We start from the raw sequence: 12,045 nt of genomic DNA, 5'->3' as shown, positions 1-12,045 counted from the left end.
AAAAAAAAAAAAAAAAAATCAAATGAATAAATTTCATGTTATGTGAAAATCATATGAAATTTAGCTTCCAGTATCCATGAACGAATTTGTGGCCAGATGGTTGTGCCTGTTCATTTATGGATCATCCATGCTGCATTCATGTGGTAATAGCAGACCTGAGTAATCTCAAAAGAGGCCATACAGTATGGACACTGAGAATATTTTAATCCAACCTTTTATACAGAAATAGTTTGATGGTCCCTGTTCCCATCATCAAATACAACACCTACTCATCTTAAAAATAACAAATCAAAGAAATCTCACCATAGGCAAAATTCACAGACTATCCCAGTGGACAAAGACTTCTTCTGAAACCCAGAAATGCTCACAAACTATATTACCTGAGTGGTCTTAAAAGGTTTTAAAATGAAGTTTCCTTGTCTGTGAAATGGATACCAGGTAGCATTAGTTCTTAGGAATCCAAAGTAACAGGTTCGAGGGGCCGGGGATTTAACTCAGTGGTTCCGCCACCTGCCTTACAAGCACAAGGACCTGAGTTTGATCCCCGGTGCCAAAAAAAAAAAACAAAAAAGAAAACAAACAAAAAAACCCCAAAGTAACAGGTTTGAGTATCTGGTACAATGTGGTATACAGCATGCCCTCAAAAGGATTGCTATTAGCATTACTGTTGATAATTTGGGGACACATAACATTTAACATGGAAATGGTCACACTGAAGGAGATGCTATGAGATACAGCATCATCTGAGCATGATCTGAGGAGAATCAGATCCCCAAAGCAGGGGTCAAACAGCCACTGCCTACCAGTCACATCTGACCCAACCACTACTGCCAAGGCTAAGCATGGATCTCATGCTTTTAAATGGTTGAAAGACAGAAGAATATTTTGTAACACATGAAAACCATATGCTATTCAAATTTCAGAGTTCATAAGTAAAGTTTTGTCAGAACACAACACAGTCATTTTACTTACATATTGTCTGTTACTTTTGCAGTTGACTAATCTTAATGGATGTCACGTGACCCAAAACACCTAAAATATATTTACTGCCTGGCCCTTAGCAAAAGTAGTGCCTTGATGCCTATTCTACAAAATGAAAATACAAATATTTCAGTAATTGCATTTAGGATGAAAGATGATTCTAAGTATAGGGCTAAAATCCTAAATTAAATAGATGGCTCTCTTTTTATACAATAAGCATGTTCCTGAGAAACTACACAGGAAGAGAATTTTGAAAAATCAAATTACATTTGCCAAAGTACATGAAGAGCTTTCTAGTTAAAAGAATCGTGGGAGAACCTGGGATGTAGCGCAATGGTGCTGCGCCTGCCTGGCAAGTGCAAGGTCATGAGCTCGATCCCCAGTATGGGTGGGGGGATAATCCCAGGAGGAATCTTCTCTTAGAATGAAGAACCCTACTGTAATATAAATAATTACCTCCGAATTTATGTTTTTTTTTTTCAGCTTTAATTGAATTTATTGGTACATTTTAGGGATACAGTACAGTTACATTCATTGTTGGGATCTTGTACCTCTACATGACAAGTCTTGATTCTCATTTTCTCCCCTTACCGCTGCCCTCTCTTCACCCCCTCCTCCCCTCCCCATCTACAAACACTTTATTTTCATCTTTTCATTATCTCACATTTTTTTCGTTTCCCTTTTTACCCTTGCCCTACCCATCCCACCTTCCCTACACCTTTAGCTCCTTTCTTCCCATTTCTAAATGTCAGTAATATTAGGATCTTATGTATTATTGCAGATTATTCACACCAGAGAAACTATTTAGTATTTACACATGTGTGCCTTATTTATTTCACTTAGGAGTATATCTTCAATACGAATTTATGTTTTCTAAATTCAAATAAACCCTAGTTTATTCAGAATGGTCAAAGAGCAGGGTCTTGTGGTTAATTGAATATTCAGGTTAATTTGGAATATCGATATATACCATGTGTTGATTACTAATTTTCAGAAAACAAGAATATAGTAAAACACACTGAACAAGAACAACAACAAAAAGAAACTAGATTTAAGCAACTACAAAAAGTAAAAGAATCATTAGAGATGAACATCAAACACTCATCTCATTACCTCATTTATTTCGTTGGTTCTTCTCCCTTCAAAACCTGCAAACACACCACTCCCTTCCTTACTAGGAGTCAGAGGAATGGGGGAAGATGATCTGCTATGCACAGGTGTCTCTTGAAAAGAAAAAGGTGTAATTATTTGCCCATAGGTTACAAAGCAATTGCATTAAAGACTGTCATCGAGATCATTATAAGAAGCACAACATAAATCTAAAATTGGTTCTTAGAAATTACTAATCTTTTTTTTTTTTTAGAATAAACTCCTTATTTATTTATTTTGGTACCGGGGATTGAACTTGGGTCCTTGCGCTTGCAAGGCAGGCCACCGAACCACTGAGCTAAATCCCCGGCCCGGAAATTACTAATCTTTAACAATAAGACTTTCCTCCTATAAAAGGCTGCATCTGGAGTATCATTTGGTTAAAAAAAGAAAAAGTCCTAACCCATGTTACATGGGTGAACCTTGAAAATGTTACACTAGGTTGAAAGGAGCCAGCCACAAAGGGTCACATATTCTGAGTCCAGTTTTATGAAGTGTCCAGCACAGGCAAATCTACAGACACAAAGTAGCTTAGTGGCTGTGATAGGTTTGTGCAGAGGGGAAACAGGTATGGGTATGACTGCTACGGGTATGATGTTTCTTTGTTGGGGGGGGCGGGAAATGTTTGCAGTTGATCAGAGATGGTTCACAACTCTTCGAATGTGCTGAAAGCCACTGAACTGAACATGTAAAGGGTGTGAAATGTAAGGCATGTGGATTATATATGTGGATATAAAATCGTTCAAAGGCAGTGCCACTGAAATATCATTTTAAGGTGACTACTTTCATGTGTAAATTTTATCTGAATAAATAAAAATGGCAAGAAAAAAACAACAGACAGTGCTCTATGTTTGAGGACTTTACCAAATGAAGTGTGCCTTTTATCCCTGCTAGGTGAACCTTCCCACTCTTCATAACCACCTACATATGTATTGTAGGGTTCCATTTATATGAAATGCCTCAAATAGGCACATCTATGCCAGGGAATACAGGAACGGGTGAATGAGGAGTGACTGTAATGCATGTGGGTGGTAAAAATGTCTGGAACTGGTCTTGGTGATGGTTGCATACCTCTGAATACATTAAAATCCACTTTAAATGGGTAATTTGTACAATCTGTGAATTTATCTCAAAACTGCTAAAAAAATAGCACCTGATTTTTTTCCTGATACTTGAATATTCAAAAGGATTCTTTTAAAAGCCTGTCTTGAAAACAAGAACAAAAACAAAACAACTGCTCATTTTGAACACGTCATTAGGACTAGACACAATGTGGAATTCTCATCATTTAATCTGCTCACACAAAGTGGTGGAGAGTGAGGAGGAAAAACCTCATGACACAGAACCCAGTCCCGCCTCTCCCGCCACCTCACTGTGTTACCCGGGCCAGCTGCTTTGTCCTTTTAGGGTTCAGTTTCCTCTTCTGGGAGGCAGGTGGCCTAGCAGTACTGGGTCACATCCTGAGAATCACACACACTATACCCACAGGACGGAGGCAACACTGCAGTCTGGCCAACTGAGCTCCTTGGACCGGACTTACTCTTTTCCAGATGCAGGAACAGTTTGGGCATGCTGGCAGACGTGTCCTGCTGCCGCCGCTTGGGCTGGGGAGAGGCACTGCTCTCCGACAGCCTGTCACAGGTGGTGCTGTGGCGCGTGGAGCGCCGCAGAGACTGCAAGGCTTCTGGCTCAGCTTTGCGCCTTTTGGGGGTGGTGGGTTCACCTGAGGTTGGCTGACTCTCTGTAGACTGTGGTGTGGATGGATTCAACAAAGGTGGGCTGGGAGAGAGCTCCTCTTGGCTCCTAGGTAAGAAGGACAATGTCACATTCGGCCACTGTGAAGCCTCTGCAGAACTTGGGGACAGCTTAAAGGGCCTCCTAAACTGGAAACCTGCTTTCAACAGGAGCGCTACATAGCTGCAACTCTGAATGTGCCAAAACACTTAATTTCTTGGAGTCACTCAGTATATTAAATCACTTTAATCCTCTCTATAACTCTGCAAGGCTGGCTGGCATTAAAGATTATAGTGTCTCTTTTATATTTTCTTAGAGCACTGGCTCTCAAGCGAGAGCACTTTTGCTCTAAAGGGACAGCTGGCAATGAATGGAGACAATTTTGATTGTCACAAGTGAGGAAAGATGGGCTACTGCTGTCTAGTCACAGGCGTGTCCAACCCTTTTTTAGCTTGCCTGGGCTACACTGAATGAAAAGAAATTGTCTTGGGCCACTTATAACATATATAATAAAGTTAATGTATGTAAGTAATGAAACTTCCTTTGCTTTTTATATTTGTTATTATAACATTGAAAGAAAAGAAGGCAAGCAGCTTGAGGGCTGCACGCTAGACACACCTGCGGAGACCAGGATTGATGCTGCTAAACATCCTACATTGCACAGGAGGACAATCACAACAGAGAATGATCCAGTCCAAAACATCCACAAGGTTGAGGTTGAGAAGCCTTTATCTGGTTACAGAGTAAGAACACTATATCATCTATGTATAGCCAGGTGTGGTGGCACATGTCTGTAATCCCAGCTACTCAGAAGGGCTGGGCAACACAGCTCAGCGGTATACTTGCCTAGTATATACGAGGTCCTAAGTTCGATCCCCAGTACTTAAAAAAAAAAAAAAAAGACTACAGCATGTTATCCAAATGTAAGTACTGAAAAACCCCAAGCATTACAGAGTGCCCCTGGATACTGGGAATCTCAAGATATAGAGCAGGCCATGGGGACGTCAACCCCAGTGTCAGTTTCTCAGCTGAGGTGAAACTGTCATGGGGAAACACGAAGCCACCAAAGGGAGGTGGTGGAGAGTCAGAGATAGAACCAAGAGCCGTGGAGCAAAGACAGAAGGGGCGAGTGGGAAAGGTGGCTGAAGTGAAGCACAGTGTGTACCAAGTGGGATGTCACTAGCGCCTCTGGAGAAAGTCTAGTGCCCTTGGAGGGAGCGCAGTAGTAGATAAAGGCAAATGGTGAGTGATTCAGAAAGACAGATGGGTAGAAAGCTGAAGAACAGGATGCTCTCTCAGAAACAGAAGAGAGGGAGGTGGCATAGTACCGTCTAGAGATTAAGGATAAAGACTTTAGTTTGGGACACCCTGCCCCAGCCAAAGAATAGAGATCTCTTTCCTAGGAAATAGAGATAGATCTTTTGCAAATGAGTGGAGGGAGGGGAGAGGGTAGGGAGTAGAAGAGAATAAAAAAGAATTAAGATGTGTTATGTACATTTACCAGCTTCCCATGAGGAATGTGATTGCTATGTACTATAAATATGAACTAATAAAAAATAGAAACTGAAAAAAAACTAAAAGGAATAGTGATCTGAGCAGGCCTGGCCATCGAGGAAAGAAAAGTGGTGACACAACATAGCAAGAAAGGAACCAACCTTTACTAGGGCTGAGGATTGCTGGTCCTTTGGGGACAGTCTCATTGAATTCTAACCACTTGCGAGCCAGAGGCTCATTCCATGTCCAAATGCAAATACAAGAGGCTCAGAAAGAACCTTCCTCAGGCACACAGCAGCAAGTGGGAGAGCACAATTCTAGCCTACTCCTCTGCCCTTCCTGGGCTGTGATCTCTTCACCCCATCCCACAGTCTTCTGAAAGAAGGGGACGGCTGCTTACGATTCAACCTGCATTCTTTCCCCTGGAATCGTCACACGGGAAAATCTTTGAAAGCCATGAGAAACTGAATGATGACTTACCTTACACAGGGGAAAGAAAAAAACCACCAGTATGGGCACTTTTCAATCCTTTCCCTTCTCTTAAACACATTGGCCCCATTGCATCAGACTGAACCTCTCCAAAAGAGTTGATTATTTCAGTACTGACATCTGAGAGTGAAGGTGCAAACTATCTAACTTACCTATTAGGGTTTGTGGCACTTTCTTTAATTGGAAGAAAAAATTTAGACGACGTCACCTTTTTATACTGAGCTTGTTCATAAGGGTAGAGCAAAACCAACGGGAGAGTATAATCAAAGGTTATTCTCAGTCCATCCACCATCTCCTTACAAAGATCAACACTAGGAGGATTAAAAAGGATATTAGAGACTCAGTAAATGAGAAGCACTTTCCAAATTTTCCCAGAGAAGATGCATGTTATTAATAAGGTAATTAGGCATGCTTCTTCAGCACCACCCCCCAGTCTCTCCTTAGGGCAGACTTCTTAAACATATATATTTTATCTACACATACAAAGAATGAAATGAATCTATAGAAGCTAACAATAAAGACTTAAACAGAGAAACAGACCTATACAATAAAGTTCAGAAAACATATTAGTGACCTTAACTTACCCACGTGACACAAATGAATAGGTTCAATGTCACATGATGAGTCCCAGCAACCTGCACTACTGACAGTGGACAGGTGGACAGTACCTGATGGACTCCTAACCTCTTTCAACTCCAACACTCTATCTCTCTGACTCTGGCCCTGGCAAGTCATATAGGTAAGGCAGGATATGAGGAAGGCTAATCTGACTAGAATTGATACCTGTCTGTAACCATGCTTTCATCAAATTCTTATTGCCTTTCCTGGTGCTTCTTAAGGACAAAGAATTCTGGCCTTTTATGATATTATTGCAAATACTGGTCTCAGTGCCAAGGCAGTGCACTACCCATCCGGGCCAGACGAGCAAAGAGTTAGCAAAGATTTCACAAAAGCAATACTATTTTGACACTCGATTGTTCAATGAATTAACAACAAAGTAATTATCACACGATACATATGAAATTAACTCAAAATAAATAAATGGAGAAAAGCATTCCCTAAACCCTATACCCAAAGAGAGAACCACAAGATGCCAAACACAGCAGTACTCACTTCTTTTCTGCTGGAATATAATGCACATTTATGTTGGCATGCACCATAGCATGATGGTGACGAGGCCTCTCACTGGCTGAAAAGGCTGCATTGATAGCAAAATGCTTCACATAGGACTCCAAAATAGTTATGATGTTGGTCTGGCATGGAAGTTTCACCAACTGTTAACAAAAACACAGACATCTGATGTATGCATCCCATTGTAATAAACCATATATTCCAAGAAAGAGTGGTTGTGTCTCTATCACTTTTTTTTTCACAAGCCTGAAGAAAATAAAGTTCTTTTTGAAACTTCTTTGGTAATTTTCTATATTTATTATGATTATAAATTAAATATATAAACAGACACATAAATTAACATCACCAATTCCTTCTTCCTCTTACCTATGTTCAACCTGGAAATGTTTCTACCATTTTTTAACTAAAAAATAAAGCAAAGCCAATTCTGCTTGAAGAGAACTACTTAAATAAATGTGCTCTGATTCTCTGATCATAGTTCCCTCTACTGATCATATCCTCCTTTGATTATACTATTACTCTTCTGAGTAAATGTTACCAGTGATTGGCAAGATTAGTGTTATATTAGAGTAACCTGGGGGAGAGTCTAGAAATACACCCACAGAGGCCCCCACCACAGATCAGCTAAATACTAATCTCTCAGTTGAAATCTAGGTATCAGAATTCTGCAAAGCACCCTAGACAAGCCAGGGCTGTAGGAGTTTTAGGTTAATCAGAAGTACAGCATCACTGTTAGCAAACTTTAAAACCTGATTCAGTATAAAACTGAAAATGTAAATTTCATTCCTCCAAGCTCAATTGTTTGAGATTGAGACTGCCAACTATGGTTGAATGAAAGCATTTTACCAAATCCACATCTTTATAGGTTCTCCCCACATACCCGCTTCCTCCTGTTAATATAGTAACAATCATCTTCAAGTTGCTTCTTCAGAACTTCGGGGATGTCTATAGTTATTATTCTTTCTTCCATTTCCTTTCTTGTTTGTAGCTCTAGTTCTTCTTTCTGTAACATTGCAATTCCATTTTTAATTATTTAAAACAATAGGAGAATCTACATACAAATATGACCCACCACATGAAAGCCTATTATGAAACAAACTAATTCTCAGCATTCACACGTTCTAATTAAAAGTATGCTAATGGCCAAAAATCAACATGTTTCGCGGCATTAACTACACTGCAAATGCTTATTTTGTTTCTTCCTCATTTAAGTTTACCACTGGGGTTTATGATAACTTTGAAAGCAGAAAGAAGAGGCCAGACATTGCTATGCTCCGCTAAAACATTTAACTATTACAAAATACAATTCACAATTTTATTGGAAGAAAGACATAATTACAATTTTGTGGAAACATTTTATAGGTATAAAGAGCCACTAAGAGGCTCACATAGTAACTATATATTCAGAGTTGTAAATAGCAAGTAAAGATTTATAATATTGGTCCAAAAATGTATCTTTAGAAAATAATTCATAACTACAGAATTTTACCACTAAAATATACATCAAAGACAGCATTTTTAATGATAAAAACTGTTTTATACCACTTCAGTCTTTTCTTCAATCTCACTTTCTTTACTTATTTCTTCATCCTTTTCTTCACGGTCATCAGAGGAACTGCTTATGGCTTTGTGAAACAAAACATCAGACAAACTGTACTGTATATTTTGCCAAATGTTACATTTACAAATCTTTAGGTACAGTGTGCATCCTAGAATAATGGTCTGAAGACCTGAATATATTTCAAATGCTAAGCACAAGTACTGGCTCCCTGCTAGATTCGTAACTAGGGCAAGGCTCAAGTGGTACCAAGAAAAGAAGGGACCATGGCACTGGCTGAAAAGTTGCAGTCATGAGCATGATTCTGATAAAGTCTTGTTAGTGAAGTATTGATTTATCATGTTGACTGGTACTTTGTCAAAAACAGAAGAAGCACATATTATATAGACTGCGACATGATGGGGTTATATAGTAGTCAATAAACTCATTGTAAATTGAAAACTTTGTAAGTGAAAATGCACTGAATACACCTAGCGTACTCACTGTCATATCTTACTAATTTAAATGTGCTCAGAACACTAACATTTGGGCAAACTCATCTAATACAAAACTTACTTCACAACCAAGTGTCAAATATCTCATATAATTTATTAAAAACTCCATTAAAATGGAAAACAAAATGGTTACAGGGGTATGCTTTGACCCAGCTACATTTCTCCTGGGTATATTCCAGAAATATGTAAAGACATCATGTTACTGATACACACATATCCGTGTTTATAGTAGTGTAATTCACAACAGCTAAGTTCTGGAAACAGCCTATATGGCCATCAACAGATAAATCAATAAAAAATGTGGCATATATGTACACAATGGATATTATTCAGCCACAAAGAATAAAACCACGCCATTTTTAGGAAAATAGATAGAACTCTAGACCATAATGTTAGGGGAAATAAGTCAGATACATGGTTTCTCTTATATGAGAAACTTAAAACATAAACGAATACAAGGGTAATTGCTTCTCAGCCTTTTGACTAAGATCAAGCAAAATAAATACAAGGGTAAAATAAAGGCCAAGATGGTAGGAAACAAAAAGGCAGACGTTTTGGAGACGGGGAAGGGGGTTGGGGGACAGGGAAAGGTAGAGAAGAGAGGTAAAGGGATCAAAGATCACCAAGATATGTTAAATACATGTATCAATTCCCCAAAACCATTATAACCATTATGTATGGTAAATATAGAATAAATTTTTAAAAATAAAAAAATACTAAATTGGGGACTGTCTATACACAATGAATTTGAAATATTTCCCTGTCTGTAATTTCAGTGTTCCCCTCAATCCTGACAAATAAAATAACTAGATAAAAGTCCTTTTAATCAAAGATAATGGAATCAAGCCACTCACAGTTTTCATCATTTTCATTTTTTTCTTCAACAGGGAAGTTTTTCAAGACACAGTCAACACCGGGTAATCTACAGCGCTTCTTCTTTCTTCCAGTGCTTCTCCTGAAGAAGACAGCCACAACTGATATAAATTTGGACATTGACAGGAATGGGTCTTGGGATCAAAGTCAGAAAATAAACAATGGTTCTTTAATGTCTTGAAACTTCAATTTTATAACATAAATACCGATCTCCACTTTAGAATAGTATACAATAACTACCCTGAAAACAGTTACTTAGAATACATTGGAATTCTTCATTCACATAATTCAAATATTACTTAGCAAACTTCTGGTATTACTTTTATACCATGAAAATTCAAAACACTAAGAAAAATGTATTGAATAGCATTTGTATTCTTACAGGCGAGCTACAGCTTTTCTTGCCAATTTACGCTGTAATCTACGATTTTCATCTGTATCACGAAGCACATGATCTTCAGCTGCCCATCTATCCCAGCTAATTGAACAGAAAAAGAAGAGGGTGCAAAGTTCAGTATTTTTGGTTTCATATGAAACAAAAGCTACAAGCACCTCAAAGGAACAGAAGGGCCCATCCCCCAGAATTACTGCAGTTTTAAAAACTATACAGAAACTTTTAGTCACAAAGAAGATTCAAATAAACTTAAAAAGTAATTAAGACACAGAAACAGAGTTTCCCAAGTCATTCATAGAAAAACTAAAAATAATGGACTTAAAAGTAATCATTCCTCAAAATAGGCAAGCTCTGAGAACAAAGCAAAAACAGGAAATGAAACTTTCCTACAAGTGTTTCTCAAACTTAAATAAATCTGCAATGTTTTTACGTTACAGAAACGATCAATACTCAGTCTGGTTTAACAAGTATACTCACCTTCTGTTCCAACCATTAAAATGGATCAGATATTCTGGGATCTTTCTGCCTTTTTCGTCTTTCCCAACAATAACATCGACAATCTGAAACCAGGAAATATTGGCCACGAATGTCAGAACACACAGAAAAGGAGAAATGAGATCAGGAAAACTAGATCATGGTGCTTTTTTTAAAAGAAAAGAGCGCATTCTCTCCTTTTTTAGACCGAGAGCCGGGTTGAAACATTTTTCCTTTCAATACCATTTTTTCCTCTGAGTGGATGTCTCAAAATAGGAAACATCCGTCTAACCTCGCCATAATTGGTCTCTGAGTTCGAGACAGGGTGAAGCTTCTTAAACCATTGGCCCGCGAACCTGTCACTAATAAAAGCGCAGACCAAACCAGAGAGCTGCAGCCCTACAGCCTCTGGGAGTTGTAGTTTCCCACGCTCTTCTGTGGCCCTTGCCCAAACTGGCTGTCAGGAGACTTGGACACCTCTCCCATCTTTATCCCCCGAGAGAATGATGGGGCGCTTCCACCGTGGAGAGACTCGAGCAGGATCGGACGGGAAGAGAGGTAGCAAAGGTACTTTAAAAACGGAGACAAGCGCTGCAGGAGAGGGGTCCAAAGGTAGAACAGACACAACCGAGCGACCTAGGCGTATCCGTATCCCAAGCTTCGCTAAAGACGCACCCGGGGCCGTCCCCTGTCCCTGCCACCAAACGTTTCGCCCTGGTGTCGCGAGGGTCTGGGGCCAACTACCATTGCCAAGGCGCTGAAGTGCACTTTCCACGGGGGCTGGGAGGACTTCGGTGACCCGCCACCCAGACCCGAGGCGCTGTAAGATGTGGCTTAGACCCAGACACAGGCACATGGGAAGAGGGCGATTCTACCTTGACACGGTCAGACACACAACTCCTTCGGGGTTGCAAATATCAGTACAAGGCCCTGAGGACAGGAGACACTGGGGCAACCTTGCCTTCTGGGTGGGAATCGCGGTCTACGGGAGGAGGCAACTCGACTCAGGTCCCAAGGCAATGACCTCGCGAGTCGGCGGTTAACGCTGTGAACCTGAGGATGAAGACCTAGGTAGGACGGCTAGGGCATCCCAGTGAAGCGGACGCGGCGCCGGGCCTCACAGAACAAAAGACATTGCAGGTGAAAGACCCTAGATAACAGTCTACCTACAGGATCAGCCAGCCTTGGCGCCTTGGGCTCAAACTGCCACCCCGGTCTCGCGACCGCGCGTGCTCGCGGCTGCCTGACGGGAAGAGGAAGCGGAAGCATCACGG

The 12,045-nt window shown here is 40.1% G+C and overlaps 1 protein-coding gene across 1 annotated transcript in view; it reads right to left on the bottom strand.

Annotated features, from left to right (window-relative positions):
* The window catches only part of Msl3 (MSL complex subunit 3), a 17,986-nt gene extending 5,968 nt beyond the window's left edge, over positions 1-12,018 (bottom strand). The window contains exons 1-9 of the mRNA XM_010613979.3: positions 11,942-12,018; positions 10,775-10,857; positions 9,885-9,985; positions 8,521-8,603; positions 7,859-7,981; positions 6,961-7,121; positions 6,000-6,158; positions 3,671-3,933; positions 2,095-2,204 (exon numbers count right to left, since the gene is read on the bottom strand). Of these exons, the coding sequence (XP_010612281.1) occupies positions 2,095-2,204; positions 3,671-3,933; positions 6,000-6,158; positions 6,961-7,121; positions 7,859-7,948 (783 nt within the window). The 5' untranslated portion in view covers positions 7,949-7,981; positions 8,521-8,603; positions 9,885-9,985; positions 10,775-10,857; positions 11,942-12,018. The remainder of the gene's footprint in view (positions 1-2,094; positions 2,205-3,670; positions 3,934-5,999; positions 6,159-6,960; positions 7,122-7,858; positions 7,982-8,520; positions 8,604-9,884; positions 9,986-10,774; positions 10,858-11,941) is intronic.
* Positions 12,019-12,045: the final 27 nt, after the last annotated feature.

This window comes from Fukomys damarensis, unplaced genomic scaffold (genome assembly GCF_012274545.1).
Source record: "Fukomys damarensis isolate Sample0158 unplaced genomic scaffold, DMR_v1.0_HiC HiC_scaffold_39, whole genome shotgun sequence".
Taxonomy (NCBI): domain Eukaryota; kingdom Metazoa; phylum Chordata; class Mammalia; order Rodentia; family Bathyergidae; genus Fukomys; species Fukomys damarensis.
The sequence above is the reverse complement of the archived record's forward strand: the minus strand, read 5'-3'. Positions and strand labels throughout refer to the sequence as shown.